General features: G+C 43.2%; 1 protein-coding gene across 10 annotated transcripts in view; it reads right to left on the reverse strand.

Moving 5' to 3' along the window:
* Nucleotides 1-21726, reverse strand: part of wnk3 (WNK lysine deficient protein kinase 3) — a 38343-nt gene that overhangs the window by 15471 nt on the left and 1146 nt on the right. For 7 of the 10 annotated variants that reach the window (XR_013077750.1, XR_013077749.1, XM_076742198.1 and 4 more), the window contains exons 2-10: nt 12007-13196; nt 3672-3844; nt 2816-3036; nt 2189-2346; nt 1948-2036; nt 1608-1827; nt 1061-1391; nt 322-440; nt 10-210 (exon numbers count right to left, since the gene is read on the reverse strand). Coding sequence is in view for 8 of the 10 variants with exons in the window: in XM_076742198.1 (XP_076598313.1) it covers nt 10-210; nt 322-440; nt 1061-1391; nt 1608-1827; nt 1948-2036; nt 2189-2346; nt 2816-3036; nt 3672-3844; nt 12007-12732 (2238 nt within the window). In the remaining 2 variants the exon portion in view is untranslated. The remainder of the gene's footprint in view (nt 1-9; nt 211-321; nt 441-1060; nt 1392-1607; nt 1828-1947; nt 2037-2188; nt 2347-2815; nt 3037-3671; nt 3845-12006; nt 13197-21726) is intronic. The other 3 variants (XM_076742199.1, XM_076742194.1, XM_076742193.1) reach the window with 2 other exon arrangements.

Genomic DNA, 21726 nt, shown 5'->3' on the forward strand with positions numbered 1-21726 from the left:
CCGTTTCACCTGAAAATATTGTTGAGGGACACTTGCTGATACCTGTTGAACCATGGTACTGGGCTGAAGAAACGTCTGGCCAACAGGTGCCCCTCCACTTTGGCCTATGGACATGCTGGACATGCTAATACTCTGGCCAATAGGTACATTTGGAACACTTCCACTCTCACCAATGGGAACCATTTGAGGATGGGTTAAAGCGCCAGTGCTCTGTAGTGCAAGAAAACAGTCCATATTTATCAATACAAGGATTTAAAACAAGGGTTAATTAATCAGTCTGGTGTGTTTTGTAGTCGAAATGAAAACAATGCAAAGACGTACAGATGCTGTAGGAGGGAGGGTAGTCTGGGAATGGGTGTATGATTCCCCTTGCTGAGAGTATGCCTGGCTCTGTCCACTTGCATAAGATTCACAGCTGGCAGACCCAATGCTCTCGCCTTCTGACAGAAAGACAATAAAAAAATAAGAAGGAATATAAAAAACATGAACTACACATACTTGACCAAGTCGCCATTAGACTGGGCTGCATCAACACAGAGACATTTTAAAACCTGATTAAATCATGGTTTAACTTTAGATTATGTTGCTTCAAACTTTAAAACTATGACTACCCAAATGGGCTTTGTGATGCTGCTGAATTCCTCAAAGATGAAGTTCCAGCAAAGAAACTGTTGCTGGAGCTGAACCGGCAGACTGGAACAATCGTCAAAAGAAATGCAGCTGTACCACCGGTGCTCCAACGTGCATATTTTCCATTTGGCCAAATGTTTGATCAAACTTCACCAAAGTATTTGACTATGCGCCCAAAACCAGCAAAATGATCTGTGATTTTTTTTCAGATCTTTATCAATATTTTGACTGTTGACAGTAAGTCACTGTCTCATGGGATACAAAGATCCAGGATTAGAGCTTCTCTGCTGAGCGATCATGAGTAGGCTAACCAATTTCTTAGATTGCTGGCAAACAATGTATGGTGTTATTGAGGAATACAGAGAAGCTAAAGGTTAACATGATACATAAACAACATAACATATATATTACATGAAGGTGTGTACTCTACCTGGCAGACTAAGGGTTGTCCCACTGAAAATATGTTGATGCCTGACATGCTGGTCCACTTCAGGCAGCTCCTCAGACTCCTGCCCTCCACCTCCTCCTCCGCCTCCTGCTCCCGTCTGTCCAGCTGCCCCTGGCCCCAGTGAGGACGGGCAGGATGGATGAGAAAAGGTGTAGGAGGTGAGAGTGGAGTCTCGTCTTTCTTCCAAGCCCTGTTGCTGCTGGAGGAGCTGCTGCTGCCGACGCTCCCGTGACTTTTTGATCAAATTTACTCGGTCCCGGATAGATTTCCCCACCACTTTGGCATCACTCTCATGGAAAAATCCTGACTTCACCTAAGAGAGGGAGAGAGAGAGAGAGAGAGAGAGAGAGAGAGAGAGAGTTATTAATAACCAGAGACCAGCTGAGGGAATCCAGGTCAGAAGGAGGTACCTTGAAATGACTGATAAATGAGCTGAAGGATTTCCCTCACCAGACCTTCATTCAAGCTTTTAAGCATCAAAGCCTTTTCCCAATCTACCCACACTGGACACTCTTGGACCCTGTCTCACCATCTCTAAAGCCACTTCTTCAGCGCTATCATTCTCCAGGTCATAGCTGAACTCGATGGCCTCATTGTCTTTGTGCTTCCCTTTTAGCTTCTTAGGCTCTTCAACCCAAATCCGAAGAGCCAGGCAGTCTTGGGTGCCTGTGTCCTCCTCTGCCAGCTCCACCCGGACGCCTGTGTCCTCCCCGAAGAATGCGTGGTTCAGGAGGTCTCGGATGGAGAGTCTGTAATGGAACGACAATAAGAGAGCAGGGTTGGTGAAACAGGCATCAGTATCTTTTACGATAGCCTGATCAGAAATTGACAGTGCAATACGTCATGCTATGAGAGGAAAACCTGCTTACCTCTGGCTCTTATTCTGACGAATGCAGCCTTCAATGATCTCTTTGATCTCTGGGTCATTGACTTTATCAAAGCTGGCTGGCTTTATACCCTGTAGAAAAAGGAATGGGAAATTAACATAAAGATTCTCGTTCAGGGTTATTGTATATTACCATTGTAGATATTTTCACCATGGAGCCAGATAGTTGGAATCACATTTAACACATGTCAACACTGCTGAGTAATATAGTCAGGGAGACTCACGCTTGTGACTTTGCGATAGATCTGAGCAGCATTTTGGCACTCAGAGTAAGGGTATTCTGAAGTGGCCATCTCCAGCATGCACATCCCAAAGGCGTAGACGTCCACAGACTCATCATAGTGCTCCTCATACATCTCTGGAGCCATGAACTCCGGAGTTCCTGTTAAGACCAGATTGCGGCTCAATAACAAGCAGAACAAGCTAAAATACTATTTCACCACAACCAATGTTTACGATCTGTATTTACTGTCACATAACACTGTCCACAGAACACTAATGCCCCAAAGTCAATGGAAGAATGGAAATTCAATTGAAACTCTGATAACAAGCTTCCTGGCAAGTGCTCTTGCTTCCTGAGTTAAACTTTACTGAGCTAAATGGTACTCACAGTGCACTGATTAAGCTAGCTCACAGTGCCAACATCTCATCAGTGGTCTCTGTTTACATTAAGTGCATGCATATGGATTTTAGAATGACGCTGTAAATAATAATCTATAACCCTGAGCAGCTGATGCCCTGTGTGAAAAATATGAACAGTGCTGAGCAGTATATCTAGGCTCTGACTCAGTTTGCTGATGTGGCTATATTACCTGCCTGCCGTTGTTCTCGAAAGCATTTGGTCTGCTTACCTATAACACTCTTGGCAAAGGAGGTCCGCATTAGAGTGGCCAATCCCAGGTCACCTATCTTGACTGAGCCTGTTGGGCCTGTTATAAAGATGTTGTCACATTTGAGGTCCCGGTGGACTATTGGAGGGGTCCTGGTGTGAAGGAAGTGAAGTCCCTTCAGGATTTGCCGACACCAGCTCCTCAGGACCTTGGGTTTCATGACCTTAAAGCGCTTCAAGTAACTGTGCAGAGAGAGCAAAAGCAGGATTTTGTAGATAAACTTGGAAAAATGGTGTAATCAGCCACTGATAGACAGCTAGATGATCTCCATGAGAGACAAAACAAGAGCATAAATCCCTCTGAATTCCAATGCATCATGATTATCTGACATGCAACTTCACTTGAATCACTAAAGTGAAGTTATATTATATATTATATTGTCCGTAATGAATTTAGATTAATTTGAATGGATAAGTAGAAACATTAATCAAAGTATGTTCAACATAACTTAATTAATATGAAAAGAAAGTCTCCCACCAATGCTCCTTGCTGAAGCTTTGAGCCATGTTATTTTTCTGGGAGAAGATTAAGCTTCACTGCCAAATATTTACTGAACAATGGAGCCATGTGATGATATCTGCAAACTATGAAGACAGGAGTACTGGAGTTCGGTTTGCACTGTCGACAAAACGAACACTGCTGCAGATGACATCAGTCTGAGAAACTTCAATACATTTTCTAGACCTTTCTTGACATGTACATGATGATGTATACTGTATATCAGCTTTGTTATTTTTAGTTCAAACAACCAAACTAAATGACACAATAATAGTGAGCTGTCGCTGAAGGAGAATAGATATGAGGAGGTCATGCTAACGTTTTAAGCGTTCCCGAAGTCATGAGTTCAGTGACCAGTACGATGCACTTCTTGCCACGGAGCACAGACTCCCAGGAATCATAGAAGCGGACGATGTTAGGGTGCTGGAGTCCCTTCAGCATCTCAGCCTCCTCCTTGAAACGTTGCTGCTCCGCCTTGGTCAGCTTGCGGTCCTGAGGTGAGAGATAAAAAACAATTTATATGGCATAAATGAGAACATTTGCTTCCCTAGAGCTTTAGAGAGCTCTTCCTATATACAGACTGGCAATTCCAAAACTGCAAACACTGATTCATTTTATTTCCATAAGCCCTACAAACACCCTGAGGCTACCTGAAAACACATCCATGACTGTGCACTAACACTGACTGCCACTAGATGGTACTAGTAATATATAGTTGCAGCAGTGCTGAGACAACACCCAAGCAGAAGCTTTATAAAACACATTTGTACTGCATCTGCCACACATCCCCAGTATGGCGGCCAGAATGGACGCAGCAGAAATCTAAATCACTGGCACAGGCAGCATCCCACAGGAACTGAGACAGCCACTGACTAATCCCTCTGTTACACTGGTGCGTAGCTTATTTATAAAACCTAGGACTCACACACGTTATGCAGTGAAGGTTTTCTGTTCTGCAGTTCAAAAATAAAATTTAAAAAATCCATTATGTCTTGAATTACTTGTGTATTCATATGTACTCTTCTGTTTCTTCTATTCTCTTGAATCCTTGGTGCTGTCACCAATGATATCTACTGTATTCAGACAAAAATCCATAAATTACCTGAATATCAAGTCAATAGGACAGCGCTTATGAATATGCAAGTGTTGTGATGGTCATACAATACTGAAGAAGCAAACACGATGCTCACAATCAAAGCTTTTTACAATAGTGGAAATCCTCACTGGCCCTATTATGACAGTGTGACTTGTTGCGAGCAACTGTTGTTATCTGCTATTTCCATGTGTACAAATAACAAAGCATTTCAGGTCTGTGGTCTTTTGACCTTTGTTGACCGTGTGACCTGCAGTTTGTGGGCATTATTTGATGGTACTGAAAAGTTCGAATGGAAAGCACATTTTAAGAGTTAATTTCCTTGTTTTTGTATTTAACAACAAACAACCTTTAACTATTTATGCAAGAGCAAAAGAAAAAACAAAACAGTGTGTTGGACTTAATATCTGTGGGGGAGTCGGATGGCAGCCATTGTCACAAGCAGACCTCACTATAGATAGAAGTCATCATAACACTGGCTTTCCACTGATCGATTCCATTGATGTTCAGCTTTTTCTTTTACACAAAGCTACCCAAATGGAGGCGGTGTGCTGTAGACGTTTGGATGCAAATAAACAGATTTTCACATAATGCAGTTTCCCCGTCCCTACATCTATATTTATATCATTGTGTGCCTCTGCTTCTCTTCCCCCTGTGTCTGCGCTTCATCTTTTCATACGTTGTTTGCTCTCTGTGTCTTACTGGTTCAGTGTCCTTTTCTGGAAGTACTGGTGGGGACAATTCCTCCACCCATCTTCTCTCAACAGGGAAGTAGCATCAACAAAAGGACAGCTCCTCCTTGCACTATTATGGCAAAGAATGAGTTGCCCAGCCTAAGGCTACACATGTGCTGTCATTCCTTTGACACCAACCACATCATGTTATTTGCATGCATGGTTATGCAACTGTGTGTACCTGACTGCGAGCAGGTGTGTCTAACCATGCTTAGGTCCCGATGCTGCCTGTCTCTATAATATCTCTACCCTTCTCTACATGTGTTTTCTTTCTGATGTGCTTTATTTTGTCAGGGAGCACTGCCTCTGTCTCACTCCTCAGTCAGAGCATCACTCTGCCTCACTGTCTGGCACAGTGTGAGACAGAGTGCTTGCCTGTGTCCCTGTCTGCTGCCTCCTCAGCATTTATTGTGTCTCCCTCTGAGTGTAGCACTAGACAGCCTTAGGGTCAGCAAAGGTTGCAAAGAGTTCAGTTAGAGAGCTTGTGTCTAGACGGGCTCACACAAACCTAATCTCTGTCCACATAGCCACTCACACACACACACACCCATACACACCCACATTCACACAAACAGAAACACAACAACAACACAACAAAAACATCTGTATGAAAAAGGCAATACCTGCTTTTCAGGTGTGTCGCACTCTTCTTTCCACTGCCAAGACTACTTAACACACCCAAATACACTTACTGCTGTTAGGAGGCCTCACTCACAGTGACTTATGTGACAGCTTTAAGTGAATACTACTCAATGAACGATGATAATATTCTAGAATTGTATGCTACAGTATATCCGTCCATCTTTGTCATAACGGCAAGTCATAAAACAGATCTGACAAACAAAATGGCACACCAGAGGAGAAAAGGGGACAGAACAGTGTCTCTACCATCAGATAAAAGGAAATGGGGAAGCAAGGGAGAAACAAACAGACAGAAAGTCTGGTAGAGAAAGGGCAGCCCAGGAGGCCATAATACAGCCCTGTGGTGCCTGGCCAAGTCTTTCTTCCTCTAAATCAGCCTGATTGTTCTCCATTTCTCTAACCTTATGGAGGAAATACTTTAGCTTATAAACACATTGTAATATAGACAGAATAATCATAACAATTTGCAAAAATTATAGATACATTTATATGCATATGTAAGAGGCAGTTATCCTAATGAATACCTTGGCTTTGAAACAAGGCAGCTACAAGCTGCTGTTTGTCAGTCTGTGTGTACTGTGTCACCTCGTCACAGACACATTTACATTGCCTGGTGATGTGACGCTTTCTGAGTCTGAAATGAACAAGAACACCAGAAAAATAAATGTGATTCAAGAAGATTGTGATGTTTTTGCTGAGATTGTGTCAGAGATACAGTATGTTGACTTAGGCCTGTGGCAGTGATTGATCTTAGTCTTATTTTGGCCACAGATGGTGGACCTGGATCACCTTACAAAATCAGGAAACACAGGAACACCCCTTTGATGCAGCCTCAACAAATACTGAACATTTCACAAATGGGTATCCGGAAATAATTCCTTAATACTTTGAGTGTTCCTGTTATTTCATTCACACCTACATACTCAGTTTGGTCATGTAACGCTGTTGTGCCACGTAATGTAATGTTGCTGTCACGTGGTGCCTTAGTGGCAGGGGCCTAGGTATTATAACTTGGTAAACAGAGTAAGACCTAAGACCTGGTTGTACACCGTGAGATTTTTTTGGATCAGACATGTGGTAGAGCAGAAGGTCAAGCTGCAGGTTAAGTAGTCTCATAAAACAGGAAATGGAGAGGACATGGCTTACTAGGCACATTTGGTAGTGGCTGGGGTCATGGGGCATGAATGCCAAAGCACTTGAGCCATAAAACATCTATTCTGGCAAACACTGTACGAGAGTCAGATATCATACAGACTACAGAAGATTAACTGGCGTCCGTCATTACACTCAGATGGAGGAGTGTTCCTCAGCTACAGTGGGAGAAACAGGGCTGTTTTCGGGCTCCAATCAACAAATAGGGGGGCATTCTTCCTACTGTAGGTTGACATTTGTACATTTATGAGGCGTATGTAGTGTGTATGGCCCTGCAGCGTGGGAGTAAGCATGTCAGTGTTTGAAAATCCAAGGTGGCGGGTGGCTAGGATTAGATTACTGTAAGCTACAACAGCTCAGACTAACAAGATAGATTGCTGGAAAAGGGCTGGCCCTCACGCTGGATTAGAACCTCTGGCCAGGAGGCCAAGTTCACTAACCTCATACGTGCCTTTAGCCAGTGCACTAGCCACTTCCTCTTAGGTGACGTATTATTAGTAGGAGTGAACACATTTCCACCATTACAGGGTATAGACCGTCATATCGCCCAACCCTCATCACGTCATAATTATTTGATCATAAGTGTTTCAGATTTATTCAATCTTGATTAGGCTGTGCAGCTAATGCCAGCGTTTTGTGGTAATGTCTCAAACATTCGATAGAAATTGAATCTCAGTGGCCGGTTAGGTAATGTGGCCTCAGCCTCAGGGACACTTGCCAACTGTCGGTGCCCTAGTTGAGCATCCATCGGGTCAGTTTGGTTGGATCGATTCCATCCCAGTCTAGTCAGTTCAGCTGTAGCCCATTTGATTCAGCCTATTCTAATTTTAGTCACGCATCAATAGCCTGTCATTATTTGACCTGAGTTAGTGAAACTGGTTTTTCATAATCAGAAACAAGATCACCTCCAACTCCTCCCACTGGTTGTTGCTATTTGTTACACTGAGCCAAATAACTATGACCAGAAAGAAACACCTTGTAAAGTCTTTTTTGCACATAATATTGTTATGTAGAATACTTCCATCAGAGGCAGTGAGCTGGCAGCAACCGGAGGTGACCTGTCAGCCTTGTGAATGGCTCAATTATCATGTAATTTGCCGAACTGAGGGTCTCAACTGTATACAAGGGGTCTCGACTGTTTCACAGGGGCTATACACTGAACAATAATGTTAATGTTAACCATGTCAAAGTTCTCTAATGGTCTTAATAAGGATGAGCCGTTTTACTAAGAATCACGGCACAGTGTTTGCAGCAGGAAACCCTCAAAGCTGACATTTATCTGCAGGCATAAATCCAAAAGGCTCGATAACAACACACGTTAACTCAAGTACATCAAATATTTAAGGTGGTAATCATCATCGTGGCAACCTTCAGTACTGCAAACCTAAATGCTGCTCTAGTGTTTGTACTCCTGTGAGTATGGCTTGGCTGAGCTGAGCTGATTTGAGCTGGACCAGTCTGGGATGGCTGGGTTGAACCAGTCTGGTTTCTGCTGCCCGAGTTATGCTGTCTGTGCAGGGTTTTTGTTCCAGCCTTACAGGCACCCACTGTAATTAACTCCCCTGGATCACTCTGCATGCTCACTCACTCAGACAAAAAGTGATGGAGGGAGAGATGGAGGGAGGGAGGGTGAGAGAGGAAGAGAGAGGGAGGGTGACAGGCAGACACATACAGTGGCATATGTTGACACAGACGGACAGAGAGCAACAGATTGAACAAAAATGTAATACATGTACAAGTCATATACATAGATCCACTTTGGGGGATGGATGGCAAATTTTGGACTGAAGGTGTAGTAAAGGAGACATATAGCTCTGCCCTTTCAGGCATGGAATTCCCACGGAAAGGCAGAGGAAAGAAGAGAGATGGTGTCCGCACTGTGAACTTTAATTACACAGTCTTTCAAGCTGCATTTGGACAGCTAATCCCCTGGCTTCCCTCTCTTTGTGGACATAGGAGGAGAGGAGCTAGGTGCTCCCAGGCTGCGGTCTCACAGGACAGTGGCAATGGCATCAAATGGTGTTCTAGCAAATCACGTACAGGCTGTTTATCCCATCCCATTCAGTGCCTTCAAATTGGGAGCGTTGCACAGACTGTCCATAGTCTGACAGCGTTATGATACATTAACAGAATGTCCTCTGTGCCTGTTGTTTGATTACTGGGGCCTGCATTTATAATTGGAAATGACTATTGTTTAAATTGTAAAATCACAAGAGCATGAAGAATTTAGTCATCTTATTAAACCAAAGCTGTCTGTCTTGTGCCATCTTTGCATCCAATACCAGCAGGACACATTAACGCTTGCATCAAGCCCATCATTATCACAGAAAGCCGTTATTTAATCATTATTATTCTCATTACTATCATCCATACTAATGCCACCATAGTCAGCATGAAAAATGGATGTAGCCACCTTGACAAGTTTGCTCAAGTTAAGCATTATAGCTGTCATCATCTTTTTGAGGTTTTTTTTTTTTTTTTGGAACCAGAGTGATCATATTCGGACAAGAGGGTGGGCCTGGGCAGGATAATACATTCTTTCCCGATTGGATCTGACTGAAAACCCAATGACACGCCGTGGTAGCGACTTGTGGTACCCTGCTTTATAACCTATTATTCTCTAAATAGAAACATAACTTACAAAATGAACATCATGCTGTATTGACGAAGACTTGAAACTAGCGATAGGGGCCGTAAACACGTAATAAAAATGTTTACTCGGGTAATAAATAAAGTGATTAGCATAAGCTTACACACAATTGTACTCCTTTTTGCAACCACTAGAGTTGCCCCTACTGGCCATTACAAAGAATGCAGGTGTAAGGCACTTGAACACTGCTTTGCATTGAAACTGTGTATACGCTTTGCTCAGGTGGAGTAAATAGGAGAGATCATGTGACCTGGGTGACTAGAATGTTGCACTGAATGTAGAACTGGATCCATCTATAGGCGTGTGACCACGCCACTGTGTACTGTCTGTGTGTATGTGCGTCTCCCTGCATGCGGTAAGTTAGCTACATGACTGCTCTCTGGGAGGGATGCCATGGTAATCCTCTGACGGCTCGCCGTCCCCCCCATCTCTCTCTCTCTCTCTCTCTCCAACTCACCATCACCTCCTGCGTGTCCCTCTCTCACACTCAGCCATTACCCCTTCTCCTTGCTGTTGCTCTGTGTGTCAGAATCTCAGTTTGTTTTTCTCGAAAAGGCTGTCTGCCTATCTGTTTCAAATCTTGTTAGACTGTAAAATATGCATAGTGTTTCTAATTGTCTATCATTTCTGATCAGTCATGTCCTCATGCTTATAGACAAATAAACAGCAAAAACAGTTTTTGTCCACGAGATTTACTTTGACTCAATGTATTTGTGGACAACTTATATATCACAGATCCAATATGGGTGTGCAAATCAGCATAAGCCTAATGTCTTTTCATTTTCGAAAATGCTTTACCAGTTTGGATTTGTTCACAACCCTGAGCCAAGGCAAAATACAGGGTGGTGCCATGAAAGAATGCTGTCTGCTGGCAAGATATATTATAACATTATTATTCAAGGTGAAACGGGTTACCCTTGTAAGCTTAGCAGGTTTCTTGAAAAAAGACTACATCAAGTATTTAAGAAGGACTGAACAGGAGCTGTGGCGGTATGATACACCAAGCAGCACAGCCCACCTGCTGGTGTGAAGCTGATTCACTAGGTGTTAGAATAAAACCAGAAAAGGTGATGGGGCATGCCTGCTGCTTGTTAGTCCAACAGACAGAGCCTGATCTCAAGGATTAGTCAAGGCTCTTGTTTTGGAATTAGCTCCAAACCAAACACATGACTGACTTTTCTCACACAAAGCCAGCAGTCAAATCAGATGGCTTACCATAACACTGCTCTCTATTGTGGGTCCAAGAGTCAGAGGGATGCATTTCTTCTCTCCTCCACAAGTCTGTCTCCCACCACATGTTCACACCATCTAACAATGTTTCCCATTACTTCTCAGCATGTCGACAATATGTGAAGCCTTTGACAATACTCTGGTGTTAGACATTTATCAAATTTCATTATTTTCCTCCCACTGCAATGTCATTGCACGACAAAGAGTTTCTTACAGTGGAGTTACACTTCATATTTGCTCTGTGCTCAGAAAATGCATCCCATACTGAGCTTCTCTTTAACTTGACTATTTCCATTTCATACCTCATTACGTTACACAATAGACAAGAGTAGGCTGTGACATGCTGCGCCCTGGGGCATGTTAAACTAGCCTAATTAGCAAAAAAATGTTGACTATATACTTTATAATAAGAACACAAACTTCTCATATTTGAACCCGCTGACTGCTTGATTAGTGAAATAAACAGCAATATAAAGTAACAAGGCAGAGTGAACACACACCTTCTAGACCTTTCAAGACATTTCTTCTCAAGAGCTGTGAGGAGTCCCTTGCCTGATTTAAATCACTACACCTAAAACACACAGTGTTAATAATGCGATCCATTTCCCTTAAGCGTCATGAATGAATGAGTCTCATTCAGGCTAATGCAGAAAATGCTGTTTCTGATAGGATACCCTATTACGACAGTAAGAGGCACTGACAGCCCATGATTGTATTATTTATAACAGTCCTAGAAAAGGCAAAGCCTCCGCTTTCACTTTGTGCTGTCACTCAACTACAAGCGATGCTCCTCCTTTTCACCCCCCGTCTCCACTGAACTGCAGTCTCGCAGTATGAATAGCAAGCAGACAACGTGCCAAGATTTCCAGATTTCAGGAGAAAGAGCTCCTGGGACAAGTCTAATATGATTCACTTCAAAAGAACAGCACTGGGCTCCAGAGCACACCAACACTTCTATTATTTGTTGATATAAAGTATTTCCTTTTACCTCTCTGGGTTTACTCTCTCTTGGGCATTCTGGAATTTTCAAGTGCATTGTTTATTTTGGTTTATTTTATCTTGCAGCAAATTGTGCCAGCTAATGCAGAAATCATGATTATGGTTGAATATTTGGCATCATAGTGTGAAAAGAAAGGAGAGCAGTTCATCTTACCTGAAGTTCACACCAGGCCACCTCCACCCATGTCTCTGTGTCCAGGCCTTTATACACAGTCTTGAAGGCTCCTCTGCCCAGTTCAATGTCAAACTTGAGGAACCTGCCTCCAGGAGAGGTGGCCACAGCCTTCATCTCTGCCTCCTCCTCTTGCTCACGGTCCCTCTCCTTCCCCCTCTGGGTGGGAGTGGAGGAAGGAGCATCCTTGCCAGCCTCCTGGCTGGAGCTGGGACAGGATGGGTCATGGCCCAGGGCAGCACAGGATGAAGCAACCCCTTGCTGCTGGACACTGCTGGTAAAGACTGACTCTGAAGAGCGCAGCTCCAGGTGGGGGGCACTGTGGGGCGCCTCTGGGGGCACCACCACCTCATCGTCCTCCTCGCAAATCTCCACACTCTTCCTGAAGAAGCGCTTCTCCCTCCTCAGTCGTTTCTGGCCTGTGTCGACTGGTAAGGAAGGTGTGGAGAGTGAAATGGGCCTGACCGGGTTCTCCTCAGACGCTTGGCTGGCTTCCCCTCCTCCTCCTCCTCCTCGGATTCCCCCATCCTCTCCTCCTGTTGCTTTCCTCTCCTGAGTCTGGGAGGAGGGGAAGTCCGAGGGGGTGCTGTGTGTCCTCTCCCTCTGTGGGTCAGCTCTGCCCTCCCGCTCCGTGTCCTCCTCCCTCTGTCCATCAGGTTTCTCCGAGGAGTCCTCGGTGCCTGTGGGCTCTCCTGGGTCAGTAGCCATGGGAAATGGCCTTTCCCACTCCTCCTAGACCTCCTCCTCCTCCTCCTCCAAACCTTTGCTCCTCCGTCAGTCCCCGTCTCTCTCTCTTTCTGTGGTCACCCACTCACCCCTTCTAATCCGTCAGGCTGTTGTTCCAGTGCGGCAGGTGACTGAAGGCCGCCTTTGGTCAAACCTTCTCCCACTTTTCTTCCGCTCTCTGTCTCCCTGTCTCCTTTTATTAGATGCTTCACAGTAACACAAATGGGTGAGACCACAGCTGTTAGAGAACAGTTTCTGTCCTCACTTTCCTCCTCACCATTTCCTACATTTTCTTTAGAGCCCACTGAGGTGCAGTACTAATCAAAGAAAGCCACACGTCTCCCAGCTTTTACAAACACACACTAAACCAGGAGATTTTTCAAGCCTGCTGGGAAAGCTGCAGTGTTTTTCTTTCAAACTCTTGTGTGAATATCTTCAAGTAAACCCTGCAAGACAAAAACAAAACAATGCATTAATATTCAGACAGTTAGGGGGAAGAATTATAGTCATGTTGTTACCATTTTTAACTATCTTAAGAAGAACACAAGTGGCATGCTGTTTGTATCTAATGAGGTACAATTGGAATGTCCGAGGGTCCCCAACAATTTACAGCACCGATGCCAAAATATCTTCCTTTGGAGGGCCAAAATTGAAACTTTATGGTGGGCCATGGGCCAAAAGCAAACATCTATTGCATTGTATTGTTAAGATGCGAAATGGTCCTGCGCAAAGTGTCACTGCCTGCTGTGCTCAGATTATGAAAAATAATGATTAATTAGGAATCCTATGCATTTTGAAATATCATTTTCTATCTCATAAAAATAAATAAATAAAATAATCAAAAACAATATAAACAACGATTCATATCACTTTTTTAATTAATTTTTAACTGATCAGCTGATTTAGAGGAACAAAATGGGCCAATATCAAATATCTTATCTGGTAATAAAATGGGACCTGTATCTAGTCCGGATACAGATCTCATTTTGTTACATCTGGTATTAAAATTGGATCTGTATCCAGATACGTTATCCAGATAATAAAGAATCCACTCTTGCCTTTGCGCTTACACCAGGTATGTTTATGCATTCGTATTGTCCTCATTGAGATCAGATCTGTGTCCTCCAGAGCAAAACCTGCATGTGAGTAACTTCAGGTGACAGCAAATCAGCATAAAACTCACAAATCACAGTTTTTTGAGTTGTCAGTTAGGGTATAGAACAAACTGTGCCAGTTTGCTGTCCTGTGTGTTGCAGTACTGATGTGTAGGCTACTCTGTGACTAGATAAATTATACGCCTTCTTAACAGCAGATCAGCTGAACAGATGCAACATGTCACACAAGCAGTTATTTCTTACTGGATATTCAATTCCCCGCTCTAATGCTTTAATTGTTCATACAATTTGGTGATTTCATGGCAGAGAACAGATGTATACTCAGTAAGCAGAGGTTTAGAGGTAGATTTCTCTTTCAGCCTTCTCACTTGCTCGATCTCCAAATTTGAACAACAACCTATAAAACAAATCAATGTTCTGTTGTGCGCGGATGCCACCACATTGTACAGACTGTGCTCACGCCTACCTGAACACAAGATCTGAACACAGCACGAATCAGACTACTTCCTGATGTGGTCAGGCGGATTTGATCACATTCCGATCAAGACACATTTATACCTGCACTGGCTGCATTTTTCCTTATAATGTGTCTGGATCAAGTAAATGGGTGAAGGAAACACTGTCACAGAAAATCCTTAGAGTGCCTTTGTGAGGAACTGGACTCCATTGTGTCTGTGTAAACATACGTGTAAATTGGACAGAACTGGATATGAAACGCTGAAACATTCCTCTGAGAAGAGGAGTTGTTACTGATTCAACAGCTCTTTATGATAAGGTCCATCACTGCTAATTCATGCAAAGAGACACCATATTTCCCTTGAGAATGTAAAGTGCTGATTGCTTGCAAAACTTCATCAAACATTAAAGAGAATCTAATGTGAGGAGATTTTGAAGATCTCCATAATTGGTACAATGTTTCCAGTGATGAAATACAGGGTGAAACTTCAGAAAGCAGAAATGTCCCTAAATGGTCTTTTTCCACAGCTACTTGTCAAAGTGACCTGAGGTAATTAATTGGGCAATGTTAATTCAAACTCAGTAGTGAACTCTGGCAGCACAGCCCGTATATGGTAAAAACATCCCAAAACCTGTATAGGAGAAAAACCATTTAATCTGCTTAATCTGCCAAACAAAAGCTTCATCTTTGTTATGGGCTAAACTTTGACATTTAACCCACAGAGTCCTCACAGAATATCCATCTAGCCTGATTGAGAATTACACAAGGTTTCATCAATCATGAAGTGCACGTTGATCAGCATCTTGTGACTTTAGTTGTGTTCAACGGTTCCATTAGTCAACAGAAAGCTGCAGTTAGGAGTATGCGATCCTAACCATTAAATATGGATGATGAACTATGGGCCGGGTGAATGTGAATAATTCATACACAGAGGCACTGTTGAACTATGCTGGAGTGACTACTACATATCTGCAACAAAGGGCTCATAAATACACACAACTATGATTATGATTATCATCAGCACAGGCATCAGCTGACAGTATTACTCAGTGCACAGCCAGTCAAGTGTTCAGGCAGGGTGATAGTACAGAGTTATAAAGTAGCCCTCAGCGTTATCCTCTGCCAGCAGAAGGTGAAACAGAACACAGCAGGTTTCCTCTGACATGGCAGTATTCCTGCATTGCTGTTTGGGTTCATTCACTGTTTGGGTTCATGTGCATGTGTGTGTGTGCACTGGAGGGCATCTTTCTCAAGACATCTCTATCTCCACTTCTCTATCACACTCCATCTGACCCTGGGTATTATATCTCTTCTTGCACTTGACAGCCAATGAAGAGCTGTTTCATCAAGACATCAGCCAGCCTGAAGCTACTCTGGAGCCAGTATCTAAGAGTCAGCGTTGGGCAGACAATTACGGATGTAATAAAGCCCAAAGTCACCATTTGTGATCAAGCACCTGAAGTTACAGGAAGAGAACGTGCTAATGCATATCAATAACTAAAGCTGCACTGAAGGAACTTGGCTCTTCTGGGAGTGTAACAGTGCGGTAAATGAAAGTAAGAAGTGCAGTCCAGGTCAGGGTATTAACACTCTTTGCATATTAGTTTACAACGCAACACATATTACTTTACAACTGAACATGTGGGACTTTCAAGAGCCCCTGTACGCATCTAGGGTTACAGCACTCTTAGGTATCCACAAGGACCACACATGCACAGTCTGTCTTGGGCCCTGAAATGTGTTCCGCACCGACAGATGGACTCAGTCAAAGTCACAGCAGCTAGTCTAGACTTTTTCTTCAATTTTAATGAGCAATTTTAAAGCCCACCGTGAGCACTGGGGGGCTCGCCTAGTGGCTCCCAGCAGCTATTATCTCTTTTATAACGCGGTCATTAACACTCACATCAAGCCTGTTGTCTCTCTAGGCTCAAAGCAGAGGAGCCTGACAGGCAATGCTAGTAGCTGTCAGTCAAATTAAGGACACAATTGGCTGATAATAGACCAACTGCTAAGATGCTGCGGAAGAACAAGAAAGAATTCCAGTTCAGCGACATTCCCCAGGCACAGACACAATGCTCCATGACACAAACCACATTTAGCATTAAGCTAGTAGCCTCTTCAAACACACTCCACTCCTTATACCATAATACAGCTTAAAGAATGATGATATTACTGACACAGTTTTATATTGTATGTGATTTAATATTGTGAAAGTGATATAACTTTTCTGGAAATCTGAACAGGAAGCCATTTATATAGAAAATAACCAAATGGGGATGTCTGTTTTTGGCTAATCAAAGTACTTCACTGTTTGTATGTAAGACCCTATAAATCCAATACTGCCACGAAGAAGTCCTGCCATTAGGCCTGATCACGGTGCCATCTTGTGCTGGTGATGTCATTTGTAGGCGGAGTCTGTGCAGTAGTGATCGGGGTGTGGAGCCTCGGTATGGAGGTCCCACCCATACACCCACCCAACTCCATCGCCAGCAGCACCCAACCATGATGTCACACCCCTTTTTTATAGCATCAAATAACCAATTAAAATCAAACTTTCCAGAAAAATTAACACATGGAAATGCATCAGTGATGACAGAAACCATCTTTGGGAATAATTCTTGTGATGTGAACTTTGATTTTTGTTTGTTAGTTGGGCCAATCTGCTAACCTGGAAAGGGTGGGGTTTAGGACCTAGCCTGCAGCCAGCACGCAAGGGGGCGATCGGGATGTTTTGGCTTTGCTTTTGGGGAGCTGTCATGTCATCAATCTTTACATACAGTCAGTGTACCTGATACTGTATAAGCTCAGGAATTAAAGTGATAGTTTGTGGCTAACGATTTTTTTTAATTTTTTTTAATGAACAATTACTCAGGGATTATAACCATCTTCATTTTAATCAAACAGCACTGCAATATGTCCTGAGTTTGGGCATACTGTACAACATACTGTAGTGTATAGAAAGACTAAAAAGGTAAAGGCTAACAGGATGTGGGGAGCATAAAGGGGGGGAAAAACAACAGGCGATAAAGAGAGGGAAGTTGCCCTTTAAAGAGGAGCTTATTCGCCCATGTCCCCAGGGCAAGGAGTTCCCATGAAAGCCACATACCGGACAGAGTTATCACAGTACATCAAACACGTTCAGCCCCATCACTGTCTCTCACACCCACCCAGTCTCCCCTTCCAAACACACACACAGACAGATACAAATATAAGACACACACCAGCGGGCTAGAACAAACTTTGTGTTTCACTCTTTCTTTCTCTCTCAGTCCCTCTCAGACTCGTTCTATCCTTTACACATGGACAACAACAAGCACATCAAAAGCAAACCCTCAGTCGCACCCAATCCGCACGTCCCCTTTCAATGAAAGAATGCCGAAAGGAATTTCCTGACACCAGCCGAATGACCAAGCAACTGCCCATGTGGGCAAAAGTGGCAGACCAAAGCTGAAGACAACAAAATGAAGGTTGCAGCCGAAGCGGCGACATCTCTCGACAGCAGCAAAACGGCTCCAGCATGCAGCGTACATCAAGTTCCCACGTCAGAATCATTGTTCATGTTTCTATCAGAGTACATGAGAACCAAACATCTGACGCGCTGCACCCTGCCTGCCCTCCAGGCTTCTGTGAGGCTCTTGCACGGAGAGAACACCTGCAGCTGCCGAATCATTTCTGAAATGTGCAATGAAAATCATTGTGACACCTTTGCTTCACGACTGCCAAAGATGTGATTTCTGCTCCATTCTCAAAACCCGCTGAAGGCCATGTTTGTTTTTTCACTGGAACTTTTTGTTATATTTGCTCAAAGTTTTGAGACAAGGAGAAAAAAAACCCTACATTACTGTGCAGACACAGAAGTCTCACCTCTCCTATACAATCTATGACTTAAAACACAACAAATAATAATGCAAACCTATCTGCCCACTGTGCTTTTTCATCCCTTACTTCATGGGGATACACACATTAATCCCCTGGAACCAAACTGCCGCTGGAAAATTAGGCTGGCAGACAAAGGAGGAGCCAGGGGGGACTCTGTGTGTGTGTGTGTGTGTGTGTGTGTGTGTGCGTACAGACAGCACCGTTTTTGCAATTGAGGGGGACGTGTAGATGAAAAGAGTGAATAAAAAGTGGCGAGGGGGACAGGAAGGGATTGTCGTTGGTGGGAGCAGGCGGACAGCAGAGTTTCAAAAAGAGAGAGAGAGAGAGAGAGAGAGAGAGAGAGAGAGAGAGAGAGAGAGAGAGAGAGAGAGAGAGGGAAGGAGAGATGGAGCGAGGGGGGTCGGCTAGTAGAAGGGGTGGGAAAAATGTGTGTGTGAAAGAGAACAAGAGAGAGATAAAGAGAGGGGGGTGGCACAGACAAAAAAGGGGCTGGGGGGGGGATTTTGCCTGATAAAATATGTGCCAATGTTTGTGTGAATGAAAGCAGTGACTATAGCTAAATTTTTGCCTGAACAAAAGCAGCTACAGTTGTGCGTGGAGAGGAGAGGGAGAGGAAGAGGAGAGGAAGAGGAGAGGAAGAGGAGGAATGCTTTTAGTGGTGGGAAAAGGCTGAAAACACGAGGTGATTACATTAGCATTGGAATAGTTTCCGTTGGTATGTCCAGCGTCACAGCGAGATTGGGTGCAGAGGGCCGAGGGACAAGGACTGCGTTCTGTGAACCTGTTCATCTGCTCTCTGCCAGCATCTCCCCAGAGAAACAAAAAATAAAACTGTTTTAAAAACTGTTTTTAGGAGAGAAACCCGGATGATGAATCAATCAAATCATCAACTATTTTGTCAATCAATAAACGGCTTTATTCCCGATATTCCACAATCACAGCTTCTCAGTTGCAATGCTACTTTTTTGTCTTATGTGACAGTTAACTGCATATGTTTTGGTTGTGGACCACTGGTTGGAAAAGCAATATGAAGGTGTCACCTTGGGCTTCAGGAAACAGTGAAGGACATTTTCCACTATTTACTGCTAATTTTATGCTTCTGAGCAAATTTTTCTTGAGCTTCACGCAGTCCAAAGTCGACATTTTTGTTTATTTTACAGGATTGTTTTTTTTTTCTTGCTCATCTAATGAGCTACTTCTGTAATTTCTTTATCCACTTTCTTCTATACCTTTAAAATGTACATTGGATATGAATTATTAAGTCCATTCATAGCCCATCCCATGTGACAATCAATCTACTCTTACATCAATATTGATAATTCATTAATTTAAATGTGCGTGGCGACACATGGGGAAAAAAAAGGGTTAAACTGTTTAGGACAGGTGCAGCACTGCTTCATGTTTGGTAGGTGTACTGCAACATTTTTTAAATTCAAGTTCCTGGGAAAGAACAGAAGAGTTCGCTCTGTTGGTAAGTTTTGACCTTCAGTTCTACAACACAAACTAAGGCTCACCCCCTGATTTATTAAGGCCTGATTTATTAAGGCAAACCAGGTAAATTTAACAATATTTTTTAGGTTTGCATCTATAATGAAACATGCTTTCACTGTGTAAAATGTGATTAAATAAATTGCTTTTCCTTTCGGAAATCAGGTGCAAGGAGCAATTATTCTAATCATTTCATCCTTCATTATTGCACACTCTGGCTGACACTCCTCAAGATACATATTCATGCTAATCGTGCTAAATGTTTTGATAAATAACTCTTATTTTGTTTTACTCATGATTTTACTAGAGCGCAACTGTATTATCAGCAAGTATGCATGTGTTGAAATCGTTTAACAGTGTTCCTTCATCAGGTGTCAGTTGCAATAGTTGCATATTATCCCTTTGTTGATTACTATACTGAGTGAGCTTTGTTATACCGGGCAGGGATGAAAGGTTCAGCAGATACACTTGGCTGGAGATTGGGAATTGAAAGAAATATATACATATTTAAAAAATGGTGTTGAATTTAGTTGATTGAGTAATGGAATAGTCCTGTAGATCAAAATTAAATTCAAACCAATACCCGCCTGTAGTGTTTCACCACATGATTAATGCAGCACTTGAATCGAACCAGTCTTTTTCCAAATCCAGCATTAGTCCCACAGAGATTTAAAGGGGAGATGGAGGCTGAGTGATGTGGGGAGACGGGGCAGAGGTAGCACAAGGTCTGAGAGCTACTGGCCAGCATTCAAATGGGCTCCATGTCAAGCAGCAACTGTTCTGAAGATCACAGGTCTACATCTGAACTCTGCAGCTCAGCTGTTGACCCCGACGGCAGGTAAAAACAAAGGCCGTGTTTGTTCAGTAAGGCCGTGTCGAACAGACTGCTGTCATAAAGCCACACCAGGACACATCACTATAAGTGGCAGGTGTTAACTTTCAAAGAGCTGACTTTGCTGCTGTTCAAATGCATTGACAAACAGGAGGCGGTCCGGCTCAGACTGTGATTGTGTGGAATAATTAAAGTTAATTACAGAGTTCAACACAGGCACTGTGCCATACAGGCAAGTGAGAACACTATAAATTCAACTCGCAAGGGAATGTATTAATGAGCAGATCTTAAAACTCACCCTGGAAAAAAAGCATCATTCATCCAAATCTAGCAGAGTAATTTAAGAGCAGTGTATGTGCAATAGAGCAAGAAATGATAATGTTAATTAAAACTGCTCCGGCTACTCCTCCTACTCAATTATGGCACGAGTCGGTTCAGCACATGTTGCTTCCCTGTGCTTCTTCAGACTAGGGGGCGTTCAGAAATCTGATGGAAAATATCAAATGCTGGCCACTAGAGTCAAACACACAACGATTGTTCTCTTCCCATTAGGGAAACTCAAGGCTGAAAACACAACAAGGACTTTTGTCCAATCCAGGTCAAGCATGGGAGAGTGGAGTGTAGGTAGCACACACACAGTACTGTTCACTCGGACAGAGCGACAGACACAGAGAATATGTGTTATCTAACCCCCCTTTTTGTTCCCTCTCTTTCATTCCCCTCAGCGAGCAAAACCAAAGGATTCCTCTAATCCAGGTGAGAGAAAGGCTCCTTAATCAGCCAATGATCAGGATTACATGTTACTAAAGTAGCTTACTACTCCTGGAGCTCATATCAACGACTGAGCCCTTTTCACCCCTGTAAATGCACTCTGAACGTTTATGGATGATGGAGCGCTCAGAGATCAGCAATGTGTTGATTTGAGTAGTTCAGCGGCTCTAAGCCTTGTTGTGGAGAAAAGCATCCTGCCTTATGTTTTGAGTACACCACTAACACCCCCAGGGGGCTATCAGATGCAATGTTTTGATATGTATCTATAAAATAACCATACAGCAGTGGAGAAGGGGATGCTCTGGTGCACGTTTATGGATAAGATGCTCATGGATATAGCTGACATAGTGATTCATTTTAAGGATGATTTTAGTTTTCCAACATGCCTGTTGTGAAACTTGCTCAGGGCAAAGACCCCATGATGTGCAGCAGTC

The sequence above is a fragment of the Chaetodon auriga genome, chromosome 10, assembly GCF_051107435.1.
Source record: "Chaetodon auriga isolate fChaAug3 chromosome 10, fChaAug3.hap1, whole genome shotgun sequence".
NCBI lineage: Eukaryota > Metazoa > Chordata > Actinopteri > Chaetodontiformes > Chaetodontidae > Chaetodon > Chaetodon auriga.